The sequence below is a fragment of the Schizophyllum commune genome, assembly GCF_000143185.2.
Source record: "Schizophyllum commune H4-8 unplaced genomic scaffold SCHCOscaffold_10, whole genome shotgun sequence".
Lineage (NCBI taxonomy): Eukaryota > Fungi > Basidiomycota > Agaricomycetes > Agaricales > Schizophyllaceae > Schizophyllum > Schizophyllum commune.
Window position 1 is genome coordinate 1,404,673 of NW_026089547.1, and position 27,999 is coordinate 1,432,671.

At 57.9% G+C, this 27,999-nt stretch overlaps 12 protein-coding genes across 12 annotated transcripts; 4 read left to right on the plus strand and 8 right to left on the minus strand.

The window, feature by feature from the left end:
- Window positions 1–42: 42 nt before the first annotated feature.
- On the minus strand, window positions 43–3,849 carry SCHCODRAFT_02637347 (P-loop containing nucleoside triphosphate hydrolase protein). Its single transcript, XM_050345965.1, has 8 exons — window positions 3,347–3,849; window positions 2,943–3,298; window positions 2,321–2,887; window positions 1,264–2,271; window positions 924–1,207; window positions 729–853; window positions 562–667; window positions 43–510 (listed from the first exon to the last, which is right to left on the minus strand). Exons 1-8 carry the CDS (start codon window positions 3,572–3,574, stop codon window positions 170–172), a joined length of 3,015 nt encoding a protein of 1,004 aa, XP_050198577.1. The 5' UTR covers window positions 3,575–3,849; the 3' UTR covers window positions 43–169.
- A 52-nt stretch (window positions 3,850–3,901) lies between these two features.
- SCHCODRAFT_02637349 (uncharacterized protein) lies at window positions 3,902–5,378 on the minus strand. The gene is made up of 3 exons (XM_003028564.2): window positions 5,195–5,378; window positions 4,822–5,145; window positions 3,902–4,769 (listed from the first exon to the last, which is right to left on the minus strand). Exons 1-3 carry the CDS (start codon window positions 5,330–5,332, stop codon window positions 4,071–4,073), a joined length of 1,161 nt encoding a protein of 386 aa, XP_003028610.1. The 5' UTR covers window positions 5,333–5,378; the 3' UTR covers window positions 3,902–4,070.
- A 269-nt stretch (window positions 5,379–5,647) lies between these two features.
- On the minus strand, window positions 5,648–8,373 carry SCHCODRAFT_01102436 (chaps-domain-containing protein; the record flags this gene model as incomplete). The annotated part of the gene is made up of 11 exons (XM_050341028.1): window positions 5,648–5,815; window positions 5,868–6,161; window positions 6,211–6,855; window positions 6,909–7,273; window positions 7,322–7,507; window positions 7,557–7,732; window positions 7,781–7,873; window positions 7,922–8,070; window positions 8,121–8,194; window positions 8,244–8,286; window positions 8,332–8,373. The coding sequence occupies 11 exons, from the start codon at window positions 8,371–8,373 to the stop codon at window positions 5,648–5,650; spliced, it is 2,235 nt and encodes a 744-aa protein (XP_050198578.1).
- A 169-nt stretch (window positions 8,374–8,542) lies between these two features.
- On the minus strand, window positions 8,543–9,995 carry SCHCODRAFT_02551748 (uncharacterized protein). The gene is made up of 3 exons (XM_003028562.2): window positions 9,902–9,995; window positions 9,061–9,840; window positions 8,543–9,012 (listed from the first exon to the last, which is right to left on the minus strand). Exons 2-3 carry the CDS (start codon window positions 9,827–9,829, stop codon window positions 8,618–8,620), a joined length of 1,164 nt encoding a protein of 387 aa, XP_003028608.1. The 5' UTR covers window positions 9,830–9,840; window positions 9,902–9,995; the 3' UTR covers window positions 8,543–8,617.
- Window positions 9,996–10,425: 430 nt separating this feature from the next.
- Window positions 10,426–11,924, plus strand: SCHCODRAFT_02637358 (DNase I-like protein). The gene is made up of 7 exons (XM_050345966.1): window positions 10,426–10,728; window positions 10,783–10,850; window positions 10,907–10,968; window positions 11,027–11,068; window positions 11,122–11,349; window positions 11,408–11,668; window positions 11,724–11,924. Exons 1-7 carry the CDS (start codon window positions 10,452–10,454, stop codon window positions 11,818–11,820), a joined length of 1,035 nt encoding a protein of 344 aa, XP_050198579.1. The 5' UTR covers window positions 10,426–10,451; the 3' UTR covers window positions 11,821–11,924.
- A 127-nt stretch (window positions 11,925–12,051) lies between these two features.
- Window positions 12,052–12,772, plus strand: SCHCODRAFT_02512594 (uncharacterized protein; the record flags this gene model as incomplete). Its single annotated transcript, XM_003028865.2, has 4 exons — window positions 12,052–12,108; window positions 12,158–12,354; window positions 12,404–12,459; window positions 12,507–12,772. The coding sequence occupies 4 exons, from the start codon at window positions 12,052–12,054 to the stop codon at window positions 12,770–12,772; spliced, it is 576 nt and encodes a 191-aa protein (XP_003028911.2).
- A 162-nt stretch (window positions 12,773–12,934) lies between these two features.
- Window positions 12,935–14,562, plus strand: SCHCODRAFT_02059891 (uncharacterized protein). The gene is made up of 3 exons (XM_003028864.3): window positions 12,935–13,781; window positions 13,844–14,192; window positions 14,245–14,562. Exons 1-3 carry the CDS (start codon window positions 13,096–13,098, stop codon window positions 14,347–14,349), a joined length of 1,140 nt encoding a protein of 379 aa, XP_003028910.1. The 5' UTR covers window positions 12,935–13,095; the 3' UTR covers window positions 14,350–14,562.
- Window positions 14,563–15,072: 510 nt separating this feature from the next.
- SCHCODRAFT_02513067 (DUF803-domain-containing protein) lies at window positions 15,073–16,692 on the plus strand (the record flags this gene model as incomplete). Its single annotated transcript, XM_050343283.1, has 6 exons — window positions 15,073–15,156; window positions 15,212–15,311; window positions 15,409–15,502; window positions 15,550–15,710; window positions 15,758–16,049; window positions 16,146–16,692. 6 exons carry the CDS (start codon window positions 15,073–15,075, stop codon window positions 16,690–16,692), a joined length of 1,278 nt encoding a protein of 425 aa, XP_050198580.1.
- A 312-nt stretch (window positions 16,693–17,004) lies between these two features.
- Window positions 17,005–17,960, minus strand: SCHCODRAFT_02637368 (uncharacterized protein). Its single transcript, XM_050345967.1, has 4 exons — window positions 17,661–17,960; window positions 17,459–17,615; window positions 17,240–17,320; window positions 17,005–17,186 (listed from the first exon to the last, which is right to left on the minus strand). Exons 1-4 carry the CDS (start codon window positions 17,661–17,663, stop codon window positions 17,143–17,145), a joined length of 285 nt encoding a protein of 94 aa, XP_050198581.1. The 5' UTR covers window positions 17,664–17,960; the 3' UTR covers window positions 17,005–17,142.
- Window positions 17,961–18,217: 257 nt separating this feature from the next.
- Window positions 18,218–22,892, minus strand: SCHCODRAFT_02637370 (large subunit of L-aminoadipate-semialdehyde dehydrogenase). Its single transcript, XM_003028560.2, has 5 exons — window positions 21,743–22,892; window positions 21,253–21,693; window positions 20,213–21,205; window positions 19,006–20,160; window positions 18,218–18,957 (listed from the first exon to the last, which is right to left on the minus strand). The coding sequence occupies exons 1-5, from the start codon at window positions 22,830–22,832 to the stop codon at window positions 18,380–18,382; spliced, it is 4,257 nt and encodes a 1,418-aa protein (XP_003028606.1). The 5' UTR covers window positions 22,833–22,892; the 3' UTR covers window positions 18,218–18,379.
- Window positions 22,893–23,461: 569 nt separating this feature from the next.
- On the minus strand, window positions 23,462–24,786 carry SCHCODRAFT_02513146 (uncharacterized protein; the record flags this gene model as incomplete). The annotated part of the gene is made up of 5 exons (XM_003028559.2): window positions 23,462–23,714; window positions 23,788–24,033; window positions 24,083–24,170; window positions 24,252–24,372; window positions 24,433–24,786. The coding sequence occupies 5 exons, from the start codon at window positions 24,784–24,786 to the stop codon at window positions 23,462–23,464; spliced, it is 1,062 nt and encodes a 353-aa protein (XP_003028605.1).
- A 644-nt stretch (window positions 24,787–25,430) lies between these two features.
- SCHCODRAFT_02602078 (uncharacterized protein) lies at window positions 25,431–27,439 on the minus strand (the record flags this gene model as incomplete). The annotated part of the gene is made up of 4 exons (XM_003028558.1): window positions 25,431–25,748; window positions 25,796–25,979; window positions 26,053–26,897; window positions 26,954–27,439. The coding sequence occupies 4 exons, from the start codon at window positions 27,437–27,439 to the stop codon at window positions 25,431–25,433; spliced, it is 1,833 nt and encodes a 610-aa protein (XP_003028604.1).
- Window positions 27,440–27,999: the final 560 nt, after the last annotated feature.

Genomic DNA, 27,999 nt, shown 5'->3' on the forward strand with positions numbered 1-27,999 from the left:
AACGACTGATCTCGTCGGCGCGCAAGCCGATCGGCCGAATGTGCCAGGCCACGCAAAAGTCACGTGCGAGATGTTCAACTTTTGAGCGGGCAAAAACAATGTCAGTATGCTACATACATCGTCAGTGTCGTGTCAAGAATGGTCAGTACAGAAGCGCGAGGCCTTCGGGTTACTCGACTTCGCGGAAAACCGCAGGAGCATCATCCACACTCTCATCCGAATCGTCATCCGATAAATCCACCTCCACCCCTCCCTCCTCGTCCTGCGCGATCGTCGACCGCAGCTGCTGCAGCAACACCTTCGCCTGCTCCGCTGCTAGCTGATTCATCTTCCCGTCATAGCCCTCCGGTCCCGGGTCCAGGTCCTCCTTTGGATCCCAGGTAATGGGTACGCCTCGCCAGCCGCCCTTGTTGTGAACGTAGTTCATGAAGCCGCGCCAGTTGATATCGAGCGACAAGATTCTTGGGTTACCAACGACGATGAGCATCGCCTGGGCGCGGGTGATCGCGACTGAAACAGCGTCAGCCAGAGTACACTGAATAGATCGGAAACACAATAGACCATTGAACCGTCGTGGGTTTGCCACAAATCCAAGCATGCGACGAATATCCGACACCAGGAAATCCTCGCTACTACGAACGGTCGAAATGATGATGACGCGCCGTTCCTGCAGAAGTCATCTGAGTCAGGATTTGTTGCACACCCACAGCGTAAAGCATTGCGCGCACCTGGCCCTGGAACTGCTCAATACTCCCTACAGTAATGCCTCGCAACCTATCGTCCCGGTCGACCAAGCTCGCAATCTTTTGCGTCTGCGCATGGTACGGCGTGATGACACCGATATCCTGCGGGCCTATGGCACGCTCGCCAGTCAGCAACGTGGTCGCAGGGGAAGTACGCCATCAAGCAAAAAACACACTCACGCAGCTGATGCTTCCGATCACTCAGCAAAGAGGCGCAGTATTTCTTGACCAGTGATGCCTCCTCAATGTTGAAGAACGACGGCGACGACCGCTCGCGCGCGTCCTTGCCGATGACAGCGTGGAACAGGATCGGGAAACTCTTCTTGGGTAAAATCTCCGATCCCTCCAGACTGTGCGTTAGAATTGGGTCCGCGCTGGCGATGAGCTCGCCGTTGTAGAAGCGCCTGTTCGAGTAGTCGAGCAGCGCAGGATGCGACCGGAAGCTCTTGATCAGCTTCATGATCCTGAAGAGGTGTTGTGAGCTTCCACAAATGTGTACCATCGCGGAAGTTACACTCACGTCACCCCCTGCCACTTCTTCAAATCGTACACCTCCTGCTGCTCCATCAACCTCCCCATATAACTCTCCTTCAAGCCCAGCGTGTTCGCAAACTTCGAATGCACAATCGGCCCCAACTGCTGCGGGTCCCCCGCCAGCACCACATTCGTGCTCTTGTCAACGAGGGTCTTCAGCGGGATCATCGCCGCCGGCTCCGTCGCCTGCGCGCACTCATCAATGAAAATCCAGTCAAAGTGCCCCGCGCGGATTCCGAGGCCCGAGGGCACGCCCGCAGTGATGCACGTCGAGACGACGACGCGGTAGGATGCGAGGACGTCTTTCGGGGGCACGGCGAACACCGTGTTGTCGTTGATGAGGCAGAATTTCTTGAGTGCTTGCGGGAGATCGGAGACCTTGCGCGAGAGCGAGTTCAGCCGGAATAGCTGCGTCCTATCGAGCAGCGCGCCCGACAGCTTCTGCGCGAGGCCGTCCGCAGCGGTGTTGCTCGGCGCGCAGGCGAGGATGCGCGTATTTGGATCGCGCTGCAGTAGCTGGTGAATCGCCTCGACGATGGTCGACGTTTTCCCCGTGCCCGGCGGGCCGAAGACGATAAGCGGGGGCGATCCGGGCGGCAGCCTCAGCACGGCAGCAATGGTACGCAGCTGCTCCTCATCATCCGCAATTGCGCGGTTCACGGGCACGATCGCGTCCACTCGCGCCTGCGCGACGGGCCCGCGCACCTGCAGGTGCTTCTCGGTGGGGAAGAGGATACGCATGGGCTTGTTCTTGTTGACGAGCGCATCGTGCATGCGCCGATAGGAGAGGCGGTTGAGCACGAAGCGGACGTCGAATTTGGAGCCGCGGTAGGTGCTGAACTCTTCTGGGAAACGGAGCTTGACGGCTTCGAGCATGACTGCGTGAACACGGCCTTGGAACCAAGGGGCGTTGCGTTCCCCCGAGCGGCGAATTTCGATGAAGTCGCCGACGAGCACGCTGGGGCGGCCCTCGGATAGCCCCTGCACTTGCAGCCTATTGATAATGTCAGTATAAAATTCTGAAAGAGTGGACCACCACCTACTCATAATTCGGATAATTCGCCTTCAGCTCCACGCTTTCCATCGCATAGCTCTCCAGATCCTGCCGCTGCTGCTCTTCCTCCACATGAAGCAGTACCTGGAAGTACTCTCCATACTTCTCCCACCCGAATCGCGGGAGAAATTGGTTCTGCAAGAGCGACAGCGTCGCCCTCTCCGACTGAGCTCTCCTTCCACGTTCAGTGCCGTAGACGGCTTCGATGAGGGCCTTGGGGGGTTCGTACTGCCCCAAAGGTCGCTTCCACACCGTCTTGGACCACACCTCCGGGCGCGTGCCCTTCACGATGGCCCCCTCGAAGAACCCGGCGGGCATCTGGCGCCGCGCGTAGGGAGCGGCGGGGCGCAGCTGCTCGTGATCTTGACGCGAGCCGATGACGGCGCTGACCTTCCGCGCAATGACAAAGGGGCGCGTACGCTGCGCGACGTCCAGGAAACGCAAGTACACGGTGTCGTCGAAGTTGCCGACATAGCTTGGATGGAGGGTAACCGTAACCGCCCTCGGTCGCCCGGTCTTGATCCACGGCCCATTGCCCAGTAGGGAGACGGAAAAGCTGCGAGATCACTGAACATGAAGACATCGCACGAAGAACAGCGCGTGCGACGTACTGCTCTCCAAGCGCGTCTTTGCGCTTGGACGACTCCATCCACCACTTCATCAGCAAGATACGCGACTCCTCACCAGCCGTCTTCGCAAGGGTAAGGTTGACGCGAGGGCTCCGGCTGGGCTCCTCGAATTCGTCGACGACGCCAAAATGGATACCATCGCCCGGAGTGACGGCTATGCCATTCTTGTCCTCGTAGAGAAGTGCCTGGGTAGCAGCAATATCGTCCTGAATATGCTGGTGTCGATGCCGCTGTATCTGCGCAGGATGCACCTCCGCACCGCAGGTCTCGCAGGTTATCTTCGCGGCTCTGGCTGGCGGAGGTTCCGCTCTGCGAGGAGGAGGACGCCCAGCGTCGGCCTACAGACCACGTCAGAGACTTGCCGCTATCAGGATATCTACACTGACTGTATAGGCGCGTCTTTGCTCTGCTTCTTGGTGCTTCTCTAGCAAAGCCTGATGCCTCCGCCCTCGTTGATGCTGGCGCAGATTGCCGAACGGCAGAATCAGACCACAGCTACACTTGCACAGATCATGCCGAAATCGACAGAGGTCACCAGCGGTACACAGTCCCTCTGGAAAGTCTCGGCACGAGCCTGGGTAGCGCGCAGGGCCTCCGTTCCCGCCTGAGGGCATGGTGGTCGAGAGCAGCGTGCAGCGCGCGTGGTCCCCAGAGTAATGGAGCAGCCCTAGTAGAGCGATTGTACGCTATCGCTGATAGCCGCCCGTCGGTGACCCTGTTGGAGCGGAGAAAGAGCGGCTGTTGTACGCTCTCGAGGCAGATGAACCCAGAGATGTCCGGCACGAAGATTCCAGCTAGAATACGCGCCCAGAGTACGAGTCCCTACGCAGGCCTTCCGGGCCTTCGTAGCTTCGACCCAGAAATGAACGTAGAGTACGAAGACAAGGTCGAGAAACCGAAAAACAAAAATTCGGATTTAAGGCACCGGCCTCCGTGACGCGTCATCGTGACTCAACATAAGCGATTGCCTATTTAAGAATACAATAGCAGAGCGTGAAGTACAGCGAGTCCACGGGAATGGGATGCAAGAAGGAAGACACGAAGTCAATAATGTACATTGGGGGATGAAGAGCTTCGGAAAGAATTTCGATAGCGTAAAAAACCTCTGATTCAAGATCCGACGCCGTCCATAGTGACACCTTCGAGCTCGTCCGGCGCTTCCGATGTCGAGGGCAGACCTTGGCTTACTCGACGCTCGGTCGCAGAGTCGTTGCGAGCGTGCCCCTGGTCGACGCTGCTCCTCCTGCTCTGGCTATGGCTGCGGCTGATATCTGCCAAACTCCCTGTCTCGGCGACTCGCCCACGGAACGCGCTTGAGCTACGGCGGCTCAATCCAGGCGAGCGCGAAGGGTCACGCTCGCGAGAGGGCAGATAGGATGCTGTCGGAGATCCGAAGGAGCTCGAGAGGGAGGGTGGCGGCACAGAGGGGTATGTGAGACTCGAACTGGCTGTCGCTGTCCCGGGCGTTGCACCCCAATTATGCGGCACCGTGAAGGACGGCGGGCTCGTCATGTTTGTTGTGTTGCTCATGAAGCTTGCGGGATTGGTGTGCAGAGGTGAAAAGGTATACGGGGAATCAGGAGAGGAAGGGGAGTACGAGAGCGGGGTAGAGCTTTCCGAGGGCACGTTCGCCGGGCGATGGATCTGCGATGGCGGACGCGGTATGGGTACTGTGCGCGCGGAATGCTGCGGGTTTGCGCCTGGTGCGGGCGCAGAAGGCGAGGATACGCTGGATTTCCGACGATGGAGCGGTTGCGAGTAGGGGTCAGACGAAGCAAGTCCAATGAGGTTATCCACAGGGATGCCCAGCTAGCCGAGGTGCGATTAGATAACGCTTGGGCGCACGAGATGCATAACTTACCCTATTCCTGTGCTCGATGAGCTCCTCCCTATAGATCTCGTTCAGGCGCGAGATGCGCACAAAGTCGCGCTCAACGTCGGCGAGGCGGTGGCGCAGCTGCTCGTTCTCGCGGCGCATGGCTTCGAGCATGGCATCCGCGCTCGGACCCTGCCCAGACATGAAGGACTGTGTGCCCAAAGCATTGTTTGCAGGCAGTGGCGCGGACCCGTTCGTCGCTTGCTGCTGCGCGAGACGCAGCGCTGTCAGCTCGCGCATGAGCTTGTTCACATGCGATTCGGATTCCGCCTCGAGCGCATTCTCCAGGTCAATCTTCTCCTCGCGCAGCTGAAGATCCGTCAGCGCATATATGCCGCAAAATCAGGATGCAACGCACCCTCTCAAGCTTGCGCGACAGCGTATTGATGATGCGCTCTTCCTCCGCCTCGTACGCATTGATTAGCTCCTCCTTGCTGCGCTGGTCTTCGGTCGCTGACGAGAGACGGCGCCGCGGCGGCGAGCTGGGCGTCGACATCGTTGGCTGAGAGTCGGGGACAACAAGTGCTGGCATCGGTCAAGGTGAGTCCAGTTCTGTCCGATCCGGCGATCAGGCAGCTCATTTATGTAAGGTCACAGGGTGGCGTATACTCGAACCTTCCGCATCGCGCCCAACTCTCGAACGTTGCTCGAGCACGTCCAAGAAAAGTCGAATGCTCGAAGCCAAGACCACATCGACTCCCAAGACCGCAACGGTTCGCACCACACATGCCAATGAACAATATGTTGAAAACAACGCCGTAATGTACGCAAAGTAGCAAGAACAGGAATGAACACCGCGATTACTGGGATATCAGAAGTCGTACCCTTCCACTTTGAACACCCTCCCATACTGCAAGTAACTGTCCATGATCTTCATAATCGACTCCGGCAAGCCCATGCTTAAGAGCGTGAACGTGATTTTCTGGTGCCCGTGTATTGTCCCGAGCTTGAAGAAAGCGCGCGCGATGACGGTCGGGTACTGTAGAGACGTTGTTAGCATACCAGTCGCAAACATCACAGCAACCACGCACTGTCATCTCCGTGTAGTCCGCATACTGGTACGCGGCGACCCGGATGGCCGTCTGGATGGTGCGCTGGATATCACCCTCATCCGCGTACATCTCCATGAGCTTGAGCCATGGCTTTTGCGAGTAGCGGGGTGTGTCGAGACAGCGCTGGTAAGCCTCCTTCGCCTCCTCCTTGTGGTGCAGACGTAGCCCCAGGTCGCCAAGGATCTCCCACTCGTGCCCCGTCTTGCGGTACGCAACTCGCTGCGTCTTGAAGTGCGCAATTTCGGCGCGGAAGATCGTCCATACTCGCAAGTCCTGTCATACGTTAGCCGATGCTGGGCATGTCTAGACAGTGCATTCCCACCTCGTAGAGGACCATGAACAGGTTGTCGAGCCAACGCTCGCAAAGGCGCTTGTTGCTGAAGGAGAAGCCCTCTTGAGCAGGCTCGCTTGCAACTGCCTTCTGCTTCGCCATCTCATCGGCTTGGCCAACAGCAGAGAACGCCGGCTTCTCGATCTCGTCAGCTTTAGCGTCGCCGTTTGTGGCAGGTTCTTTGGCGGAGTCGGCGGTGGGCTCAGGCGAAGTCGATGATATTCGGATGGCAGGAACGTCGGCTGCATCGGTAGAGTCATTGCCATTGACCTTCGTATCCGTAAGTGTTTCTTCGTCTCCGCCGTTCGTCGCTGCGTCGTCATCATGCTTGTCCGTTGACGGCGACACCATGCCACGAGTTGACGCATCATCGTCGACATCCCTGCGCTCAGCGGTACCGTCCTCGTGGATGACGACGGTTGGGTGGGGTTGCTCTTCGGGCTCGTTGACGACGCGCTTGATGTCAGACTGCGCCTTCTGCATGCGGTATTCCTCCTCCATGACGAAGACGGTGCTTCGCGTCTTGAGGAGCTCATCCCAGCCAATCTGCGAGACCAAACGCGTCAGGAGGGCGTAGGCGCGAGCCCACGTCCCACGCAGGCCAGGGGCAGGAAGTCGCATGAGTGCAGGGTCGGCCTAAAGAATTGTATTGGCTGATGGTCTGCCTAGACGAGTAGATCTCAACTGACCTCGTCTTCTTCTGTTGTCGCCCGCTCAGGGAGGATGTCGCCGATCAAGCGGTGGAATGGGAGGTGGACCTTGGCCGGAGTCAAGTTGCGATGCGCGTCGCGACCGTTATACGTGAACATGGGGCAGGAGTTCAGCGTGAGAAGCGCGGACTCGTATTCACCCAGATCCATGTACAACTCCGTGAGCTTCTCCCAGGTGACGAATTCGCTGGGCGCGCAGTTAACCGCCTGGCGTGCGAGCTTGAGTGCCCACTCAAATTTGCCCTTGGACCGGAGGAAGTCGCATTGCGCATGAAGGAGGGTGTATGACTGGGGGTTTTGCTTCATTGCGTGCGCCATGATTTGTACCGCCTTGACCTCCTCGTCTGCGATAAAATTAGCAAAGGCGGATGCTGCGGTGACGCGCTACGCACTCATGCCCACGTAGCTCCTCGCCAAGAGGGACGCGACTTCAGGTTCACGAATTGAGAGCTTTTCGAAGAGGTTCGCAGCCGGTTGGTAGCGTGCGCTGTCACCGAAGTACTTCATGATACCCGCCGTCAGGTGGTTAGAGACGACGGTAGCGACCTGGATTTCGGGGTCGGAGCCCACTTGCCAGCCTGACGAGATCGTGAGCGAAAGTTACCGAGCATAGGAAGGAAAGCATACCGTGCAGGAACAACTGCTCTGCCGCCTGCAGGAATCGCAACTCGCTCTCCGGGGTAGTAATGGGGTCGAGTTTGCGATAGGCGTCGAGCTGGTAGGTGGGGTCGTCGGAGTAAAGGATGGATCGCAGAAGAGCCGACACGTATGTTTCTAGCCATATCTCGGGCGTCGCTTCATGGCTGCGAGGATATTAGCATCTGAGCTAGTGGGAGCCATAGACAACGCACCGCTCCCCCCTCAGATCTATAACATATGCGTTGACACCTCCAGGGATCTTCACGTCAACACGGATGTCAACGCGCGAGAACGCGTTGAAGCAACTGCAATGGCGTCAGTATTGCTCGCGTCTAAACGCATTGTATGCATACCAATAGCATCCATTCCGGACCTTCCACTGGGGGGCTTTCGAGAACCAGGCGGAATTGTCTTCGATCGCATAGGTCAGGGAGTTGATGTATGCGGCGAGAGACGCAGAAGAGGAGGCGTCGACGCCAGAAACATAGTGGTAGGAGCCGAGCTGTGCGAGGGGATGAATTCCTGGCGCTTCTCGTGCATATCGACACGCACCTCCTTCGTCGCGCTCTTCCCCGTGCTTTTGACAACATGGCATAGGTCAGGGGGACCCAGCTCTCGAAATGTCGCTATGGACGCGTCAGATTTGGCGTCCGTCCGCGTCAATTGTCCACGTACATAGACTCTCTGTGCGAGCGGCCAGGCATTCGCCGAGCTCGACCTGAACAGGATGAGCTTTGAGTCACGCCTTTGACGCGACACGCACCTCGAAGAGCTCGGGGATGTCCTTAAATGTTGCCTCCGCCATCGCGGACGACGTCGAGAGCGATGGGTCGGGAGAAGCCGAGATGTCACGGTCCTGGCGACACGCCAGACAGGTCACATGATCACTTGAGTACTTCCAACTTGAACCGCTTCCTCAAGTTGCTCAGTGCTAAAGCTGACAATGAGCAAAAAAAATCAGGAGACAGGCCAGCTGCGAGAAAGTGGTTGTTATAATTGAGGACCATGTGCAGGCCGAAGGTAGTCTGCAATACATTTTACAGTACACTTCAGAAAGTAAACTCTTCAGACGGAAAATCGTGCAGCAGTCCAGCCTCTGCACACTTCGGAAATACCGCCCTCCACAGCGTGTCCTCATTGCTATCTTTCGGCAGAAGCCGGTGCGCGTTAGAAAAGGCCCACCACGACTCCCCTTCCAGATTGGTCTTTCTCCCGCGTGTTTCGGTATACGGGTACGTGATTATAACCACGTCTCGTAGATTTGGATATGCGTCCTTCCTCGCAAGTGCGTCGTCAAGATCACCAAAAGGGGGACCCCTCAGGGCGACGCGACGATGGCCCTCCCTGACTGCGTAGATGACGAGCGCACGCAGACGCCGCATCTTGAAAGGGAGTTGGGCCAACATGCGGAAGATCTCCAAGGTTTCGCCAAACCTTTGATGATCTGCAATGTATTTAGTGGTTTGTAGAAAGGACGAAGGAGTTGATTTACAGTCAGGAAGTAATACCAGGAGCTCCAGGGTTTTAGATGCAGGACGCAGGATATTCAATACCGCGCTCGATTCATCCATCCACCCCATATCGAGCTGGAGTGCCTGAAGGCCGCCGAAGTCGAAAGCTCCACTCTGAATCCAAGCCACCGCACGGTCTTGGGCCAGACCAAGTCGTGTAGTGCCCAGTTTAAGCGTACGCAACTTGATTGGGGATGAAACGGCAGAGGCAGCTTCCCGAGGCTCAAGCGTGTCCTGGCTTTGGCCTGAATCGATGACAGTGAGATGTTGCAGAGATTGGCCACGCATGAGGTAGAAGGGGAAGTTGCAAGTGGTGTCCAGATGGAGATGCGTCAACGTGGGCAGACGCAGTACATGTTCAAGGGCAGGGTAGAGGGCAGTATATTCTGTTTGCTTCAAGAATACGTTGTAGCCGCTCAGAGATCGCAGGGAAGGAAGGTGCTCGAGAATCTCGGGTAGGACGTCGGCGATGAGCTCGGCGCAGAGATGCGCCCAGTCGTCATCGCACGTTATCGCACACCGCTGCACGTACGCCCCGAGATGAGGGGATAGTTTGAGTGCGTCAGAGATCATGCCCGGGATTTGTGTGGCAAGGGGATCGGTATAGGTGAAGTGAACGGGCAATTCAGCGAAGAGACGACGTTGAGCCATTTCCAAGAGCGAGCTATGGGCGCGAGCGCATATCGCTAGACTGCGCTTGTCATCTACAAGATGGTCAAGGCAGGATTCGAGCAGTTCCAAAGGCAGCATATTCGAGGATACTGTGATCGTCCGTGGACTCTTAGAATGGCCTAAAGGAAATTGACGAAGATGCAGGCTCACCTACTATCAAGTCACTGGCCCTCCGGTAAGGAGCTTCAGAGTGCTTTATCTTGTCGAGTTTTCCAGGTGTTCACCGGGAAAATTTGGCCATCGCCGACGAGAACAAGTCTAGTCGACAACCGCGTTCGGACTTAACTGTACGGCATATGCCGGCCTATCTCCCGCCGGCCGTGCAGTCACGCACGTTCTCTGGTTCAACTTGTCCATCATCACACATCTCGGAAGATCTGAGAATCCACACGAATGCAGAGGTAAACTGGCATACACCTATTTCTTGAGAACGCTCGTCTTCCATCTGGTTATGCCCGCCTGCGGCGAGTCGGCGGCGCCGCTCTTCCATCTTACACGTCGCCGCAAAGACGAGCGCTCCTTTCTGACCGCAACTTGACCTCGGTCCGCGCGTCCCATGCCCACCAAAGCACGTTGATATGCCCACCTCCCACGACCACACGTGCGCGTGCGGCATCCTATCGCCCCGATTCCCATCCTGATCTTCGCGCGTATATAAGAAGCGTGCGTCGAGGTCCGCCCAACAGGCGCCGACGCAGTCATGCGGTCCCCGTGCGCGAAGTTGCTCGGCTCACTGCTGCTCAGTGTCCTTACCCTCTCACCCTCGACCTACTCACCGGCCTCAGCCATGCGCGTGGGCAGCTGGAATCTGCGGTACGACTCGCAGCCCGACAATATCACCGTCGCGGACTCCCTCGCCGCGCTCGGTGACCCGCTTCAGGAACCTACCTACTTGCAGAATACGAGCGAGAGGCCCTGGAGCACCCGCCGAGTGCGAGTTGCTGAGCTTCTGCTGAACAAGGGGGTCGAGGTGATAGGTGAACTCGTTCTCTCTTCTCGTGCGGTGCACCTAATTCGCAATCGCGTCATAGGATTTCAAGAGGCTCTTGTGCGGCAGGTGAATGACCTACAAGAGCTCCTCGGCTCGGACTGGTCATGGGTAGGTATCCTTTTCTTGACATTGGCTCACTCTGCCTCTAACTTGATTGCTCGCAGGTTGGTGTAGGGCGCGACGATGGGGTAGAGGCTGGTGAGTATAGCCCTATCTTCTGGAAGAAGTACGTGGGCCATCTTCGTCCGCTCTAATGTATTTCAGGGCTGACTTTACTCTGGCAGCTCGACCCTACAGCTCCTCGACTGGGACTACTTCTGGACTTCGTAAGTCTTCCTGATTGAAAGAAAATTCATCTCGATATCTGACGAACTTTCAGCAGCACTCCCTTCGAGCCCTCTAAGTACGAGGGCGCAGGCTCCTACCGCATCTGCACCGTCGCGCACTTCCAACCTGCCACTGGACCGACGCTCACCGTCTTCAACACCCACATGGACGACCAGTCGGATGACCAGCGGCGTCTGGCAGCGTCCCTCGTCCTCTACCGTGCGCGATATGAGGCGGTCAACGCGGGCGGTCCCGTCCTGGTTATGGGCGATTTCAACAGGCGAGTAATCATCCCCATCTCGTAAATTAGGACCTGATTCACTGACCCCAACTCACAGCCCTCCCACGGGCGGCGACAGCGGCGCATACAATATCTCCACCGGCGTACTTGAGCCAGTCGCCATCAACCAGACCTTTGCGGACAAGTACGCCGTCACGGATGATCAGCTTCCAGACTTCACGCTCCTCGACTTGCGCGGGCAGACCCCACGACGGAGCGTGTCGAGCAACTTTGCGACCTTCACCGGGTTTACGCCGCCGAATAACGCTTCAGACTGGGGCAGGATTGACTTCTTGTTCGGAGGGTCGAATGGGGGATGGTAAGTCAGATGTACACAGAAAAGTGAACGTAGCGCTGATCAGGGTGCATTGCAGGACCTCTACCGCGTATCACGTCGATCCCTCGCTGACGGACGATGGCCTGTATATGAGCGACCATCGCCCGGTGTTTGTCGATGTGTCCTTGGATTGAGGGTCAGGGTTTGGATGTATCTCCTGATGCAAGGGTGTACAAGTACAAGCTCAACGACTGTAGCCATGTAGAGTTTTTCAATTGGGATAAGGCCTTCACTGAGAGACGATGAAGTGAGATTGCTTCAATGGAGCGGCAAGTCGGGCCGAAGTGCCTGCCGCCGGCGACTGCAGCGTCGGCGCCAGGCCTTCTCCCCCTCAACCGTTCCTGCGCCCGCCAAGTCGCCTAAAGATGGTCGCCCCTCTCACCTCTCGTCGCTGGGATCTCATCTACGTGATCTACTTCATCGTCAGATAGCTTACCTCCCTGCAACGCCGTCTTCTGACGATCGCTTCAGACGCACATCCCTCCTACCCTTCTGCTCGATCTTCAGTCAATATACCCCAAGGAGCATGTCCCGGCTTTCATGAGTGGTCTTTTGAGGACCTACTTTGACACATTGCATGACCCGCTTGTGGGCCGTGCCGCGGGGTTCTATGGGGAGAAGGCCGCGGACGAGATGCTCTGGCTGAAGACCTTCATGAGCCTCGAGGCGTGCGTAACTCTCCAAATTCATTTACCTTCACTGATCAGGCGCATACAGTGTCTTTCAGCTACCCGTCTTCTTCATCGGCGCGTACTGCCTGATTAAAAGTGCGTGTCCTCCTCTCTGTCCCTTTCATGGCCCATTGACGCGCCCTTCGAAGGTATCCGCTCAATATATCCGATCCTTCTCATCTATGGCGCGTCTACCGCAACGACAACGCTGCCGTGTCTCGTATACCTTTACACCACCCCGAATACCGACGAGTGGACGCAAGCGAACAACGTGCCCTCGGTCACTTCTCAAGAGCGACTCATCCTCCTGTCCAGCTACGCGCCATACTTCTTGATACCCCTTGTCATGGCAGTAGACATGGCGTTCCGGCTGGGGAGGACGAAGAAGACCGGCAAAGCAGGAAAGAAGGATTAGACTCGAGGCAGTTGCGCACCAATCGTCCTGTAATGCGAACAACACCTCCCCCCCAGTCATGACTCTCGTACTTCCTGCGCTGACTTGGCCATGGGCTTCTTGTGCCGTGACTCACAGATAAGCCACGACGACGCGTCAGGTCGCGTCGCGTCGGGGTGGCTGTGCTTGAAATCCGCATCAGGCGGCGGATCAGCGCCTCAATTACCATATCTGGATTACTTCCACCACCGCCACGAGGCGCGCCTGACTCAGTGATTGCCTCCGGCTCCGGAAGTATATATTGACTCGGGAGTAAAAACTGCGCGTTTTGCACCCGAACCGCCATGTCGTACGCCCCGCCCTTTCCAGGACAATATGCAGGCAGTCAATCGAATCCGCCCACGCCTCACGAGGGTGCGACATCCACTTGGGAGAGCCTGCAGCAAGCACAATCGCCGCAACATCAGCAACAGCAACAGCAGCAACAACAACCACATTCACAGCCGCAACAGCAACAGCAAGAAGCGCAACAAGAGACACAGCATCCAGACCTATCCCCCCACTCCATATACCATACCTCTTTCGATGATCCCCTGAGCCAGAGCGGGCTGCCGGACTTCGCGTCCTTCAACCTTCCCCCCATTCCCCCCATCACCCTCTCGTCAGGCCCGAGCAATGAGGCAGAGCCTGGCAGGCCAGCTGAGCCGCGCAGTGACCAATCTCGTGTGTACACTGCATCCCTTCCCCCCATCCCCAATCTCCCTCCCCCTCCATCCCTGAGTTCCACCCCGGGCATGCAGCGGACCTCGCATGCGTCGCGGAGGCTGCATCCCTACCAGCGTCCGTCGAGCGTCGCGCCCCGCCAGACACCTACTGTACCCTCACAGCAGCATGTAAGATTCGGGCAGGCGGGGCCCATGCAGATGCAGTCTCGTCATCCATCGTCGAGCTCCTCGTCGGGGACGTCGCCCATCACAGGGATCGCGGGACACCTCGCGGCGTCGGGAGTTGTGCAGCAGGCACAACAGAGGTGCGTCGCTGAATTATTCTTCATTGAACCGCGTCGTTGACTGGTCACCGCCTTCTACACAGTGTGCAAGCAACGTCGCCCATCACACTCCCGAGCGCGCACTTTCCTCCCCTCGCTCAAGGCGGGGACCGAGCCTCGCGCGCTCCATATCGTTCACGTCCCCTCGGACTGCGCACCGAAGAGTACTACGATGAAGGTGCTGGGGAGTACAGCGCCCACCTCGAAGTGCCCGGCGTCCGACGGTCCGACCTCAGCATCACCCTCGCGAAGAACGCCCACAGCCGCGCGCAAGAGATCGTCATTCAAGGTCAACGACAAGACCCCACGTCGGAGGGCAAGCAGACGCGAATCTGCTCTCGCCTGGTGTACGGGCGGTTTAGGCAGGTGCTGCCAGTGGGGAACGAGGTCAAGGTGCGTCGCGCGTACTTTGTGGGCTCGGTATTGGGTGACGCGACTGCTGCAGGGCGAGGATATCGTTGCGAGACTGGCAAATGGGATCCTGACTATCACTGTGCGCGTTGGACCTCCGATCACGCCGCCGGCGCCGCAGAATATCTTGATTCTCTGAGGGCGAGGTGCGCTGTCTGCCGCCCGGAGCGCGGTTCACAGTGACTCAGGGACGTTCGAGCTACCTTGACCATCGGGGGTTGGGTCACATACCGCAAGCGCGAAGGAGGATCGCCGTGTTTGCGTCCTAAACCGCAACACGCCGTGGTCATACAAGGCGCAACGCGCCCTTCTGTCAATCCTCATACCGACGATTCCTGTTAAGAGCTCTCTCAAGGAGACGCTCACTGCTGCGACATCTTCAGCTCCGCGCAAAATGCTCTAGCTTCATTTCTTGGGCGTTCTTCTGACTCGGCGCTTTCTTGTACTCTTCGTCTCCCCATTTCTTGTCTTCAATCCTCCCAACTCCCTAATCGCATAACCCAGGAACGTTTATCATTATTCCGTCGCTTTCCTCGCACTATCTGTTCCCTTGTACTTTACTCCCTCACATACTCGCACCAATTACCGTACCCGCGTTAGGCGGATAGCTACGACTTCCACACGGACGCTGCTGTAGATGGTCAAAATGTAATTGAGACTCTTTTCTTGGAGACCAACAGCGATTCTGCAGAGTATTCGAGCCCAGGCACCGAGAACAAAACCTTCCTGATTAGGACTGTTGTTTGGCTTCACAAACAAGATCAACGTGGCTTGCCTCCTCCCGCGCAGTCAGTCGCACTTGGTACCTTAGCACGGCCCTCGAGGCCTGCACACCTCCCCTCGCACTCCTTTGAACACCACCATGGTCGAAGACAAGTACATCGGCCTGGCGCTTGCGGTCTCCGGATCCATCGCCATTGGCACGAGCTTTATCATAACGAAAAAGGTGCGTGAGGTGTGCGCTACGCGTGAGGAGGTATGCTGAAGGGATGTATGCATAGGGCCTCAACGATGCAGGGGAACGCAACGTTCATGGCTCGTCGGCCTCGGAGAACTTGTCGTATTTGCGGAATGTGATCTGGTGGGCGGGGATGTTGACTAGTACGTGCCGCGCCACTTCGTCGTACGACAGGGGACTCATCATGCCGCAGTGGTACTGGGAGAAAGTGAGGATTGTGCTCAGGGAAGCAGGACATAGCTCATGTGCATATCGCAGTTGCAAACTTCGCGGCATATACGTTCGCGCCGCCAATCATGGTCACGCCGATAGGTTGCCTGTCGGTACTTATTGGGTGCGTCATGCGTTGACGGCGGCGGGGCGATTGCTGACTTTGAACAGTGCTATACTCGCCTCGTTTTTGCTCAATGAGAAGCTGGGGCACCTGGGACGCTTAGCGTGCACGCTCTGCCTAGTTGGCACGCTCATCATCATTCTCAACGCACCAGAGGAAACACCGGTAGACAGTGTCGAGGACATCCTGAAATATGCTGTACAACCAGGTGCGTACGACTTCCTATACCTCTCGCTCATACTCATCTCCCTCTAGGATTCATGCTGTACTGCTTCACGGTTACGGTCTGGACCCTCGTGATGATCTACGTCGTTGCACCTCGCCACGGACGCTCGAACCCCCTCGTCTACATCTCCATCTGCTCCCTCGTTGGTAGCGTCTCCATTATGGCGATCAAGGGTTTCGGCATCGCCGTTAAGCTCACGTTCGCCGGGAGCAACCAGTTCGTCTACCCCAGCACATACGTCTTTGGCGCTGTCGTCGCCGGCTGCATCATGGTGCAGATGAACTACTTCAACAAGGCCCTCGACACCTTCAACACCAATGTGTAAGCATTCCTTACCTCCTCTCCTTCCTAACCCCCCATACTTCCCACCCTCTCTCATCCTTCCGTGCGAACACCTCGCTGACTCCACCTCCCTAGCGTAAACCCGATGTACTTCGTCGGCTTCACCACCATGACCCTCGTCGCCTCCCTCATCCTCTTTCAAGGCTTCAACACCGCGAGCGCGGGCAGCACCATCTCCCTCCTCTGCGGCTTCATCATCACCTTCCTCGGCGTGCACCTGCTCAACTACTCGCGCGACCTGCCCACCGAGTTCCCGCTCGACGAGACGCCGCACGCGGAGGGCGGCGTGTGGGCGCCGCGCCTCAGCCTGCAGGGCCGCATGTCGATGGACGGGTGGGATCTGGAGGCGCCCCCGGGCAGCGCGGGCGGGATGCGCCGCCAGCGGAGTGGGGGCCATGGGCGTGGGGGGTCGTTCGGCCGCCAGACGTTGTTTGATGCGTATGATACGAGGGGGGCAAGGGAAAATGTTGGGCTCGCGGATCTTAGGGAGGAGAGCGAGTCGGAGGATGAGAATGCGGATGAGCATACGCACCTACGGAGCGCGAGCGATGTGGGCCGTAGGGTGGCGTCGCCGCGAGGCAGCAGCCACTCGCACTCGCCGAGGATCAGCCCGTCGAGGTAACTGACGGGCTCCGCCGATGGTATTCGTGGGCACCGTCGAGGCTATATACGAGTGTCGTCCAGGCCATCGACGGGTGGCCGAAGTGCGCGCGGCGGCTGGTGCCGCTGTGTAGGTGTTTGTACGTATAATGCATGGACATTTCTGAGGTTCTTGTTTACCCTAATGCATATCCTATATTCCCCATTCATGGTTGCTCACCAAGGACTGTGGTAAGCGTTGCGATATGCGCAGGATGTAAAGTTATCCCAAGAGATCCCGCCTTCTCCAGTCATGCACTCAGGCAGAGCGCCTCAGGCCTCAGGGCTCGTAGTGACGGCTTCCCATTCAGGCTGCAACCTGGAGTAATGTCGAAGCTGGCACTAGATATCTCATCCTTCTTTAGATTGACCATCTCTGTTATCCTACAGGCGTTTTTTGGACTGCCGTTCCCCTCACTCCGTCTTTCTATCCTCAAGCAACGCAGACGAGATTGCTGCAAGCGTTCCAGCGGCAGTCTGTCACTATAGTAAGTCCCTCCTTCGCCTCTTGACTCAGCGAGTCCACTCACGGCCATTCGCAGTCCCAGCACCCGTCTTGAAAGCGCAACTGTGGCCCTCGCCGTAGTGGTTGTGGCCGTTGCAGGCGTCGACTGAGGGGTGGGATGGTGAGTTGACCGACCGCAGTTAGATGACCGTGACATGGCTTGTAGCAGATGCGGACGAGGGTCGTGAAGCGAAGGCAAGAAGCTCTCTAGCCGAGGGTTGTCAAGAGAAATTCAGGAGCTCACCCGCATTGTCGGCGACCTGCGCAGCGCCCGACGCCTGACCGGCGAGGAGGGTGAATGCGGTAAGAGCAAGGACAGCGAGCTTGTACAACATGGTGAGATTACGAGGTGAGGAAGATGAGCTGGCTGTGGAGGAAAGTCGTTGAAGTAACTGAGAAGACTACAACAACGTGAGCAGTATATATACCTCGGTGAGATGGCTGACCATAGCTGAGTTTGAGAAAATTATGAAGCGCATACTGCATTAATTCCAGCTTTCCTGCTTTACAGAATCAAACTGCAGGGGGTCCCGCCTAGACCTCGGGGCAGTACGAAGACCGATTGAAGGACGCATACATACTGGGCTAGGTATACCTCAGATGTCGCGGACTGCATGGCTGTCGCTGTCCAGTGGGAAGGCAATCACAACCGCTAACAACGGAGCCAGGTCAAGTGCTGCTTCACCTTGACGCTCGTCCCTGGAGTTGATGGGCGGTCTTGCGGGAAAGACAGGGCGGTGGTCATATGGCGACAAGGTCTGATCCAGGCGTAAAGTCTGGAAGCTGACAGGTCGCCAGTTCGAGTACGCTTCCGCTAGGCAGTGATAGAGCGGCTCATTGCAATATTAGTCTTGTGTGTACAGAGTGGTCTGCCTCGGAATCTGAAGCATCGACTGCAGGATCGACGAGTGCAGGGGGCAGCAGAGCCGCAACGCCAACCCCGTCGAATGCCGAAACAGCAGATCAATGAACGGGTGTTACCTTGGATCTGAGAGATTCGAGTTAGCGGTGTCAAAGTGTGTTATAGCACCGGCTAGCCATTTACTTCTCGCGTACATGCTCTTCTCTCGATATCCACACGCACATATGTACTGGTCCGCAAGGCTATTGTTGTACAAGTGTTACATACGCACAATAAGTACATGATGATGCTGCAATTATATTGTTACAGGCCCGTACGGCCTGCTGCCCTTACCGTGCCTTCTATCTTCAGCTCGGGCAGCTTTTTGGCCGCCTCACCCTCAGGCGGTGGCGGGATAAAGCCCGCGCGGATCAACCACGCCAGGTACATCCCCGTCAACTCCTCGTCCACCGTCGAGCTCGTCTTCTCCCCGTGCGCGGCGAGTAAAGCCACCGTATTCCGGTCGTCCAGCTCGGGGCTCTTGGTACTTGTCGGCAAGTCGTCGAGGACGAAGTGCAACAGCGGGAAGAGCGCGTTGTCGGCGGCGCCAGACATGACGTGCTGTTCGAGCTCGCGGCGCCAGAGCACGTATTCGACGGGAGAGACGGCGAAGCCGTAAGCGGAGAGCGCGCCGAGGAAATCGTTGTAGGTGGGTGGTGGGGTGGCGGTGATGTGGAGGACGGAGAGGGGTGCGTTAGAGGGTTGGGTGAGGGCGGCGAGGGCGGTGCAGCGTGCGACGTGGTCGACTGGGACCATGTTGACGGTGTTGTTCATGTCAGGTGTATGCCCGAGCTGGATGCAGCCCTTGACCATGCGCCAGAGGAAGTCGTCGGTGTTCGTGACTGGAAGAGATGAGCAAGTGAACCGAACGTTAACTCAGACTCTCATACCTGCTGTCCTAGAATCACCAACGACATATCCAGGCCGCACGATGTGTACGCGCAACCCGCGCTTGCCCGCCTCAAATAGCAGCTTTTCCGACACCCACTTGCTTTGGCCATACCCGGTCTTCAGAGTGTTGCGAGCGCCCTCCAAGTCATCCGCCTCCGGCACACCACGATACTCCGAGCGATTGTTGTTCACCAGCGCTTCAGACAGTTCGACATAGTGCGCCGCATCAATGGCAGACGTCGAGGACACAAACGCAACGTGCTTTGGCCTCCCCGTCGCTGCGAGCTCAATCACAGCGAGCGTCGAGAGCACGTTCGGCGCGCGCAGCTTGTCGTAGGGGTAGACCCAATGCACCAGCGCGCCGTTGTGGAGCACCACGTCTGCCTCGTCAGCGATGCGGGTCCAGGTGGCGTCGTCCAGCCCAAACTTCTCGAGGGCGAGGTCGCCGGTGACAATCTCCAGACGACCGCTCTCCGCCCACTTGTCGTCCCAGACGCCGCGGTCGATGGAGCCCTCGCGCAGGCGGGCGAGCCCCTTTGCAGCGTCGCCGGCGCGGACCAGGCAAATAACCTTCGCTACTCGATCCGGACGATCCAGCAGATCCTTCAGGACGAACGCGCCAAGGAAGCCAGTTGCACCCGTCAGGAACACCGCGACCTTCTTTTGCGCAAAGTCCGCCGCCGGCGCCGCATATGATTCCCTGAGATTCGGCAGCAGCGCGTCGAGGTCCTTCCCGTACTCGACTGCCGGGGAACCCTTCTTCGCTGGAGCGGCAGCGGGCGCGTCACCCTTCTTGTAGTCGAGGCCGAGGTCCGAGTTGCGGAGGGCCTCAATGGCACCGACAAGTCCCTCAATAGTGGGCTGCTCGAATATCAGACCGAGCGGTGCGTCGACGGCGAAAGCCTTGCGGATCTCGAAGACCAAGCGCGTAGCCAGAATTGAATGCCCGCCAAGGTCGAAGAAGTTCTCGTCGATGGGGACGGGCTGGGGTGCGTTGGGGAGGATGTTGGCGAAGATGGACTGGAGCGTCTCCTCGGTGCTGTTGCCCTTGCGTACAGGGGCGGCAGCGGCCTGTGCAGTGTCGGGGAAGGGAAGCGCGGGCTTGTCGATCTTGCCGTTGGGGTTGAGGGGCATGCGTTTGAGCGGGACGAACACTAGCAAATGCAAAGTCAGTATATGAACCCAGGGAAAAACGAATGCACTCACGAGTCGGAATGCTGTAGCTCGGCAGCTTCTTCTTGAGATGCTCCCGAATATCCTTGATGAGCCGCCTGTACCTCCTCATCCCCTCCGCCACCCCCTTCCCATCACCCTCCTCCGGCACATCGCTCGCGTACTCCTCCAGCCCCGGCCCGTCGAGCGGCACGAAGTAGCTCACAAGGATCTTCTCCTCGTCCTTGTCGCGCCTCACCAGCGTCACATTCTCCCGCACGAGCGGGTGCTGGCTCAGATGCGTGTCGATCTCCCCGAGCTCGATGCGGAAGCCGCGGATCTTGACCTGGTCGTCCGCGCGACCCGTGCACTCGACGATGCCGTCGGGCATGTAGCGCCCCAGGTCGCCCGAGCGGTACATCCGGTCGCGCACGCCCTTCCAGTAGCGCGACTCGGGGCCTGGGAGACCGTCCTTCGGGTGTCGGATGGTGTCCTTGGGCGGCTGCGCGTTGGCGGCGAACCAGTTGTTCACGAACTTCTCGGCCGAGGCGTCCGCGTCCAGGTATCCCTCCGCCAACCCGCCAGAGCGTACGTAGATCTCGCCCACTTCGCCGATTGCGCACGGCACATTCTTGTCGTGGCGGTTCACAACAAGCAGCTGCACGTCGATCATACCACTTCCCGCGGGCATGATGTCTTTCTGCGTCGCCAGGAACGTCGGGTCCTGCGCAACGGGCGGGATCGCAAAGTACGACACCGCGCGCTGCGTCTCAGTCGTGCCGTACATGTTGATGATGCGCACGTTCGCGGCCAAAGCTTGCAGGCGGAGGCAGTCGCGCTTCGTGAGCACGTCGCCGACGAAGAAGGCGTTCTGGAGGTGGGGGATCTGGCGTGTGGCCTGGGCGGAGAGCAGCTGGCCCATGGCGGGCGTGAGGTGAGTGACAGTCACCTCGCTGTCAGCCATCCACTCGGCGAGGCGGCCGGGGATGCCAATGTCGTCCGCGGTGGGGATGTGCAGCTGGGCGCCGAAGAAGAGGGGGGTGAACACTACAGAGCGTTAGGCAGGGCACTAAGCGAAGAGGGGATGCACGTACTGTCACGCTGGATGGGGTCGTGTGCGATACCGCTCAGCATAGTGAACTTCGAAGTTTCGTCAAGACCAAAGCGCTCGCCCATCCATGGGAAGAAATGTGTCAAGCTGAAGTGGCGACCCTTGACGCCCTTGGGGATACCGGTCGAGCCGCTGGTGAAGGAAAGCGTGCCAACGCTGTCGGGACCGAGGACGACATTCGGATCGGTGTCGGCGAGGTGTACCTGCGGATGCAAGACATCCTGGCCGTCAGGACCCGTACCGCCATTGATCGGGCCGTCAGGGTGAACTTGCACAGCGGGAACCTCGACGCGAAGGTGGAGCTCAGTTGACAGGAACTCTCGCACGGAGGGACCGATAGTGCCTGCACCCTTGAGAACGACGAGTGCGCGCGGCTGAGCGACGCGAAGGTAGATGATTTGCCGGGATGCAGGGTACGCGGGGTCTGCGCTCAAATAAGTACTTCGGGGTGGCTGCGATACAGCTAGTCTCACCGATTACTGAGAAAGTGGCTCCGACCTTCAAGACCGCCATAACCGCTACGACAAGATCGACGCTACGGTGCGCGTAGACCATGACGACCTCTTCGCGCTGTACTCCAGCAGACAGGAGGTGATGCGCGAGAACATTCGAGGCATGGCGGATCGCGCCGTAGGAGAACGTGATCTTTTCCTGAGGGTCGGAGAGAGTGGGCGCGGGTACGCTTTGGATGACGCATGGGCGATCCGGCCATTGCTTCGCGTTGCGCGTGAAGACGTCCGTGATCGCGCCCTTCCAGCCACACCAGTCGAGGTCGGCGGTCGGGTTGGGCAGCTTCTCGCGCTGCGAGGGCGTCAGGAGCGGGATAGAGCCAACAGGCAAGACGGGGTTTGTCGACGCCTTGCGCAGCAGCACCGACAGCTGCTCGACAATGTATGCAATGCGCGCGTGCGTAAACAGAAGCGAGTTGTACACGATGCGGAGGGATATGCGCGGGGCGAGGGAGGCGTGCGAGGACGCGCTGCCGCGGGTGATGAAGACGGTGAGGTCGGAGGTGGCGCTAGTGGCGCTGAGGAAGTGCTCTTTCGTCTCATCCGTCCCGTCGAAGAAGCGGACGCGGAAGATCGGGCCCTGGAGTGCTTCGTTCTTGTTGAGCGCCTGCACGATCGAGTCAAAGGGGACCGCGTCGCGCTCTGCCTCGTCCTCGACTTGTTGCACGCGGCGAAGGATGGCCCAGAAGGGATCGGCGGGCTCTGCAGACAGGCGCAGGACGAGGGGCTCGCGCGCGGACGCGGAGGACGAGCCGATCACGAGGTCGGTGTCGCCGGTGTAGCGATGGAGGAGGACGGTGAAGGCCGTGAGGACCAAGTGGAAGGCGGAGGGGCGGTTCGTGGGTGACTCGAGCTCGTCATCTTCCTGCTCGTTCTCATTGAAAAGGGCGAGCTTGAGGAGCGCGAGAGCGGTCTGTTCTGAGAGCTCGGCTTGGTGTACGGCCTCGACGACCTTGTTGCTTCCCGATGGGCGGGGATAATCCGTGGGGAGCGAGATCGCGGGGAGGTTTTGGAGTCGGGAGACGACCCTGGCGAGTCTGCCGTCGTCCGCCATCGTTGTCGGCAGTGGAAAGAGGATTCCGATTCCCCTGGATGTCGATCACCGAGTCACTAGCAATGAATACGGTCACATGTCATGCAGATCGTTCTGCACGTCGCGTCCCGCATCATGTCCGAACGCGTTGGTCGCAATATATGGGCACAAATGGGATCCTTCCAGGTGCGTTCTACTCGAGGCAGTCGATATATGCGCATGCAGCATCTTTCAGAGGGGTGAGCAATGAGGATCAGACATGGCGCTGGGCGACGCACCGAACACAATTGTGAGTCTTCTCGCCCCCTTCCGATTCATCCCATTCAATAATAATATAATGCCTTCCTCATCCTTCTTGACTTGCCAATTAGGGGGGTGGTGATCGGTAGGACGTAACGAGGCTCAGTTTGTGGGATGCATCGCACAGCGAGCAGGGCGCGGAGGGAAGGTCAGATTTTTGCCCTGCCAGCCCTTCTGGAAAAGGATGCAGCAAGTTCTGACAGAAGGTATCATGGTGACGGTTGGGAACAACCTCGCGCTGTTGATGCGTCTTTGTGCCAGTTTGTGCCTCGTCGCAAGCGAAGTCATGTCACAGCCACATATGACGCTGCCCCATTTGACCATGTCTTTGTTTGTTGCGACTTCCTTTCTCAGATCTCATCAACATGACCTTGCGAAGAGTAGACATAATCTACTCCTTGTTCCTCTGCGCATGGAGGTGCGCCATGGCCCATGGCTACGCATATCTCCAACGCTCGGAACACCTCGGACTCGGACTCGGACGCGCTGGATAAGACAGCATCGTTGATCATGTTACGCACGGTCTCGGCGCTCAATGCTCGAGGCATTGAAGGCCGGTATGTGCCGAAGCTCTGCACCCAGCGTTGAAGGTCCTCCCGTTCTCTGTGGCGAGCGTAAGTACACGATGCAGAGCGACAAGAAAGAGCTAAAAGAGAAGGTGTTCGGGCCAACTCACTTGGCATGCTTCTCATATAGCGCGCCCCACAGTCCCGTCGGAGTGCTCCAGGACGCGCGCTGTGATATTTGACGAATAACCCACTCGGTGTCAAGCATGGCCATGGTCGTCACATCTCGCCACTGGGACTGCAGCGCGATCCAGAATGCCATACGGCGCGTGCCTTCGTTAGAGAAGCCTCTGAAGAGCTGCCATGAGTACCATGCTGAGGAGTCGGTTTGGAGAGTACTCCAGCATCGGACAAGACTATCAGAGGAGAACACAGATTCAGAGGAATCAAGGAGACATTGCTCACAGTTTCCCAAATAATGCTAGAGCGGCCTGCACCTCGGTTTCGCCCAGTCCACCCAGTACATGCGCCTGAACGCGGTGTGCACTTAGACCTTCGAACGCTCGCGGGATGACGTCCACCAAGATACGTTGACCGAGTCCTCAATTCCGAAATGGCGGCGCGAGATACAGACCGATGTTAAGGATGTGCCTAGGCTCATCTCCTCCAGCGCTGACCAGGTACACGAAGCCCGCGATCCCTTTTGGGAGCTCCTCAGGCTCCGATGGTGTCCGCGCCTGCGAAGATCCTCTGCTCTGAGTTCCATGTGAGATCATTATTGTATCATTGAGGCGTCTCACGAGCCGAAGACATACCTGGCGATCTCTGACGATGTCGAACAGCTCCTCAATAAGGCGCTGAGTCTCTTCGGCTTGTCGAGGGGAGAGAGGCTCCATTCTGGGCGGTTGCGAAGGACCAGGGTTTCCGCTAGTAAAGCCATCCGACTCGGACTCAGAGGAAGGGGTACCGTCGTTAGATGGAGCCCCATGCTTGATGTCGACGACGGAGAAGTACGCAGCATCCTGCGCAAAGCTGATCAGGTCCGTTTGAGGGGAGCTGGCTGGTTCCATGCAGGAAACTTGCGCTTGCTCCCACAGCGACAGCAGGTCATCGAGGTGATCGTCCTGCCCATCGAGACCTTCGGAGAATGTTATAGCGGTCGAAGTCATGATCAGAGCAACCGTTGGTTTGGGCAGGCGCTACGCTGCTTCAAGTTCGAGGCATGTACAGAATTATACGTGCCCTTAGCGCTCGAAAGCTGCGCGTTGAAGCCGATGAGCACAGCTGATTGCAATGAGATGCAAGGACGGATGGAAAGCCATACATATGCAAGCCTGATCCACAATAGAGATGGCGGAGATTGAACCTGTGGTGCACGGGAGGGGCCTTCGAAATCCAAGTATGGGTATCTTCTGGTACTGCGTGGGGTGCAGTCGATGGTGTGGTGACCCGTCAAACTTAGTCACTGAGGGCCCCTTGGCTTAGCAGAGTAGACGTCCCAGACCTCACTCTGCGTAATCAAGTATCCGGCTATAATCGAGATGAGCGCAAAGGACAAGACCCAACATGCACAGCCACTCGAAGCCTGAGAAGATCAAGGTCTGTCATTCCCCTGTCCACCCGTTTCGACGCCTTTCGACTCGTAAGGATGCAAAGTAGTGACCATCCGAGTACTGTAGTAGAGTACCAGAGATGATCAGTATGCGTGTGTTCCGCTACAATGGTTATAGAACACATAGCCTACGAATCGCTCAACATATCATACGAGCTTACGGAGGACGTCTCGACCGCACTCCATTCTCCATCGTCCGTACTACCACCATGAGAAGCCCTCCCAGACCCCCTTGACCCGCTCCTCAAAGATGACTTCGACATGCTGTCCTCTGACGCCGCATAAACCGAGGACCTCCTCGAAGACACCGGTGACGAACTTTTGGAGGACATTGGTGACGACCTTCTCGTTGACATGGGCGACACGCCTCTGCTCGACGCCGGCGACGTCCTTTCGCTCGACATGTATCCCGACTCCGAGGGGACCGCTTCGTTGTGCAAGCGTATCGTCTCCAGACTGGCCGTCCGACGTAGGTAATCTGGCCTCTTGTCCTCCCAGTCCAGGAGCTCTTCGCGTTCTCTGGAAGACAACGTGAGTGTCCTCTCTTCGGTTGGAAGGTACTGCACATACCTAGCATGGCGCTCGACCAAGGCCTCCCAGACATCGGCCGGAGCCCCGCGACGCGCCAGCGCCCTGATGGGCCTCATAACCCAGTCCGTGTCGAGAATGGCCATCGTGGTCTCGTCGCGCCACAGCGCCTCAAGCGGGCTCCAGAACGACGCGCGCCGCGTACCCTCGTGTGCGAAGCCACTATCGGGAAGGGGTCAGAGCGCTTTCAGAAAAAGTATGGAGGACAGTGGATGATGAACGATGGACCACTTACAGCTTCGTAAACAACGCCAGCGCTACATGCCTCTCCCGATTCCCCAAAATGCGCACCTGCACCCGATGCGCGTGCATGACCTCGAACGCGCGCGCTAGGACGCTGATCAGTACGCGCTGCCCGAGGCCCTGGTTGCGGAAGGTGGGCGCCAGGTAGAGCCCAAGGTTCAGGGTGACAGGAATGTCTGGCGCGGTCTGCGTGGCAGCGTCGACGACGAGGTACACCAGCCCCACGGGGGACTTGACGCGCGACTCTGGGGCAGGTGGAGGCGAGTCGTACTCGTCCAAGCAACCCCACGATTCCAACATCTGTCGGTTGGAGATATCAGCAGCTTTGCGCGCCTTGCCAGTAGACTTCTTGCAAGGGTCTTTTTCTGATACGTCCTTTCCAGATGGGGTCTTGGTATTGGTCTGGGTTGCCTTTGCCTCCTTCTTCACCTTTGCCTCCTTCTTCGCCGCTGCCTCGATCCTCGCCACCCCCGCAAGGTGTTTCTGGCTTGACCGATGGGCCGTCTGACCGCCAGGCCCCATGATACGTCCGCATTCGCACTTCCAGAGGTCATGCTGGAGCCCGCAGTCGGTGCCAGCGTTGCAGCGACCCTCAGGATGGTCGAGACACGATTTGGGAAATTTCTTGGCGAGCTTTTTGACACTGTTTGGGGGCGTAGAGGCCGTGGGTGAGGAAGTGCTGGCGTCGGAGGCGAGTTCAGGTTCAGCGGTAGAGGATTTCTTGGGCGTAGCACTGGTCGATGTGCCCGTCGATGAGAGGTCGACGTTGATAGAGCCATCGAGGAACATCACAGCACCGGGTGGCCTCGACGCATCATCAATTCCGCCTCCATCATCCTGCGTGTCTTGTCAGTCGTGTTGCTCAGGAGCATGATGGTATAGGGTGTACGTACGATGCGCTTCCCCTCTAGCTCCAGAAGCTCGTCAAGAATATCCTGGGTATCCTGATCCTGCACCACCGAGAGCACATCGGGCTTAGCAGACGAGGTCGACGTCGCACGAGGTGTAGCCACATTAGCCTTAAGCGCCTTCTTGCCCTTAGCCAGCGACTCGATGGTTTTGAGTTGCGGCCGCGTCGGAGGAGGCACCTGTTTGTTCGCAGGTGTCGCGGTCGTCGTGTTCTCGTCGATACTGCCGTTGAGATCCAAGTATCCCTCCTTCACATCCACGACGGAGAAGTACGCCGCCTCGTGCGCGAAGCTGAGCAAGTCTGCCTCAGGGCGCGCCGCAAGGTCGGCGCACACAACCTGCGCCTCCTCCCACATCGTGAACAGCGCATCGAGCCGCTCATCCTGGTCGACAAGGCGGTCGGAGAAGATGATGGGCGAGTGCTGCTCACCCATTGCCATAGGTGAGCGTTGGTCGCCTGCAGTAGCCATCGCGGGAGCGGGGAAAGAAAGCTGTACTAGTATTGCCGCTGATGCGAGGGTATATATGGGGGCGTTAAGCGCCCGAGCGTCACGGGCAGCCACTCAAGCGCCCGGAGGTGGTTCTGATAACGCTGATGAGCCAGGGGGGACGGACGGGGTGTTGCCATGCTGATATCGCGCGCAGTTCGTTAGGACTGGGTGCAGACTCTGCAGAGGTCCTAAAGGAGAGTCCGAGAGTGATTCCACAGCGTGCTTTCAAGCGCAGGCACCGGGGCTCACGGCCGGAAACGTCAGCGAGTATCCATCATCGGCCTAGTGATAACCACGTTTACGAGGGGGACACAGGGACGGACGCTGATTGTGCTAAGAAGGGATTTACCAATTGCCCCAAACCTCCTCCGCGTTTGACACCTGTAATCAATGAAGTTAGCTGGAAGATTAACAGTGAAGTCAAAGACACACGCCAGGATAGGGCAACATGGCTGATGAGGATAGAGAGCAAGAAACATTGAACACAGCCACACGAACTTGGAAACAACTTCTCGAGAATATTTCCGCGCATGGACGCA

What these genes read in the sequence shown, in the direction of transcription:
- SCHCODRAFT_02637347 (XM_050345965.1), bottom strand. Translation starts at nt 3,574, where the DNA reads ATGCCCTCAGGCGGGAACGGAGGCCCTGCGCGCTACCCAGGCTCGTGC. An exon ending in AAGAAGTGGCAGGGGGTGAC is followed by an intron (nt 1,208 to 1,263) that starts GTGAGTGTAACT and finishes ACACCTCTTCAG; the next exon opens with GATCATGAAGCTGATCAAGA. An exon ending in AAACCCACGACGGTTCAATG is followed by an intron (nt 511 to 561) that starts GTCTATTGTGTT and finishes ACGCTGTTTCAG; the next exon opens with TCGCGATCACCCGCGCCCAG.
- SCHCODRAFT_02637349 (XM_003028564.2), bottom strand. Translation starts at nt 5,332, where the DNA reads ATGTCGACGCCCAGCTCGCCGCCGCGGCGCCGTCTCTCGTCAGCGACC. An exon ending in TGTCGCGCAAGCTTGAGAGG is followed by an intron (nt 5,146 to 5,194) that starts GTGCGTTGCATC and finishes ACGGATCTTCAG; the next exon opens with CTGCGCGAGGAGAAGATTGA. An exon ending in TCATCGAGCACAGGAATAGG is followed by an intron (nt 4,770 to 4,821) that starts GTAAGTTATGCA and finishes CACCTCGGCTAG; the next exon opens with CTGGGCATCCCTGTGGATAA.
- SCHCODRAFT_02551748 (XM_003028562.2), bottom strand. Translation starts at nt 9,829, where the DNA reads ATGCTGCCTTTGGAACTGCTCGAATCCTGCCTTGACCATCTTGTAGAT. An exon ending in CCTGGTATTACTTCCTGACT is followed by an intron (nt 9,013 to 9,060) that starts GTAAATCAACTC and finishes AATACATTGCAG; the next exon opens with ATCATCAAAGGTTTGGCGAA.
- SCHCODRAFT_02637358 (XM_050345966.1), top strand. Translation starts at nt 10,452, where the DNA reads ATGCGGTCCCCGTGCGCGAAGTTGCTCGGCTCACTGCTGCTCAGTGTC. An exon ending in CAAGGGGGTCGAGGTGATAG is followed by an intron (nt 10,729 to 10,782) that starts GTGAACTCGTTC and finishes ATCGCGTCATAG; the next exon opens with GATTTCAAGAGGCTCTTGTG. An exon ending in TGGGACTACTTCTGGACTTC is followed by an intron (nt 11,069 to 11,121) that starts GTAAGTCTTCCT and finishes ACGAACTTTCAG; the next exon opens with CAGCACTCCCTTCGAGCCCT.
- SCHCODRAFT_02059891 (XM_003028864.3), top strand. Translation starts at nt 13,096, where the DNA reads ATGTCGTACGCCCCGCCCTTTCCAGGACAATATGCAGGCAGTCAATCG. An exon ending in GTGCAGCAGGCACAACAGAG is followed by an intron (nt 13,782 to 13,843) that starts GTGCGTCGCTGA and finishes CCTTCTACACAG; the next exon opens with TGTGCAAGCAACGTCGCCCA. An exon ending in CAGTGGGGAACGAGGTCAAG is followed by an intron (nt 14,193 to 14,244) that starts GTGCGTCGCGCG and finishes CGACTGCTGCAG; the next exon opens with GGCGAGGATATCGTTGCGAG.
- SCHCODRAFT_02637368 (XM_050345967.1), bottom strand. An exon ending in GCAGGTCGCCGACAATGCGG is followed by an intron (nt 17,321 to 17,458) that starts GTGAGCTCCTGA and finishes CCCACCCCTCAG; the next exon opens with TCGACGCCTGCAACGGCCAC. An exon ending in TGCTGGGACTGCGAATGGCC is followed by an intron (nt 17,187 to 17,239) that starts GTGAGTGGACTC and finishes CTATAGTGACAG; the next exon opens with ACTGCCGCTGGAACGCTTGC.
- SCHCODRAFT_02637370 (XM_003028560.2), bottom strand. Translation starts at nt 22,832, where the DNA reads ATGGCGGACGACGGCAGACTCGCCAGGGTCGTCTCCCGACTCCAAAAC. An exon ending in CGACCCCATCCAGCGTGACA is followed by an intron (nt 21,206 to 21,252) that starts GTACGTGCATCC and finishes AACGCTCTGTAG; the next exon opens with TGTTCACCCCCCTCTTCTTC. An exon ending in TGGTGATTCTAGGACAGCAG is followed by an intron (nt 18,958 to 19,005) that starts GTATGAGAGTCT and finishes CATCTCTTCCAG; the next exon opens with TCACGAACACCGACGACTTC.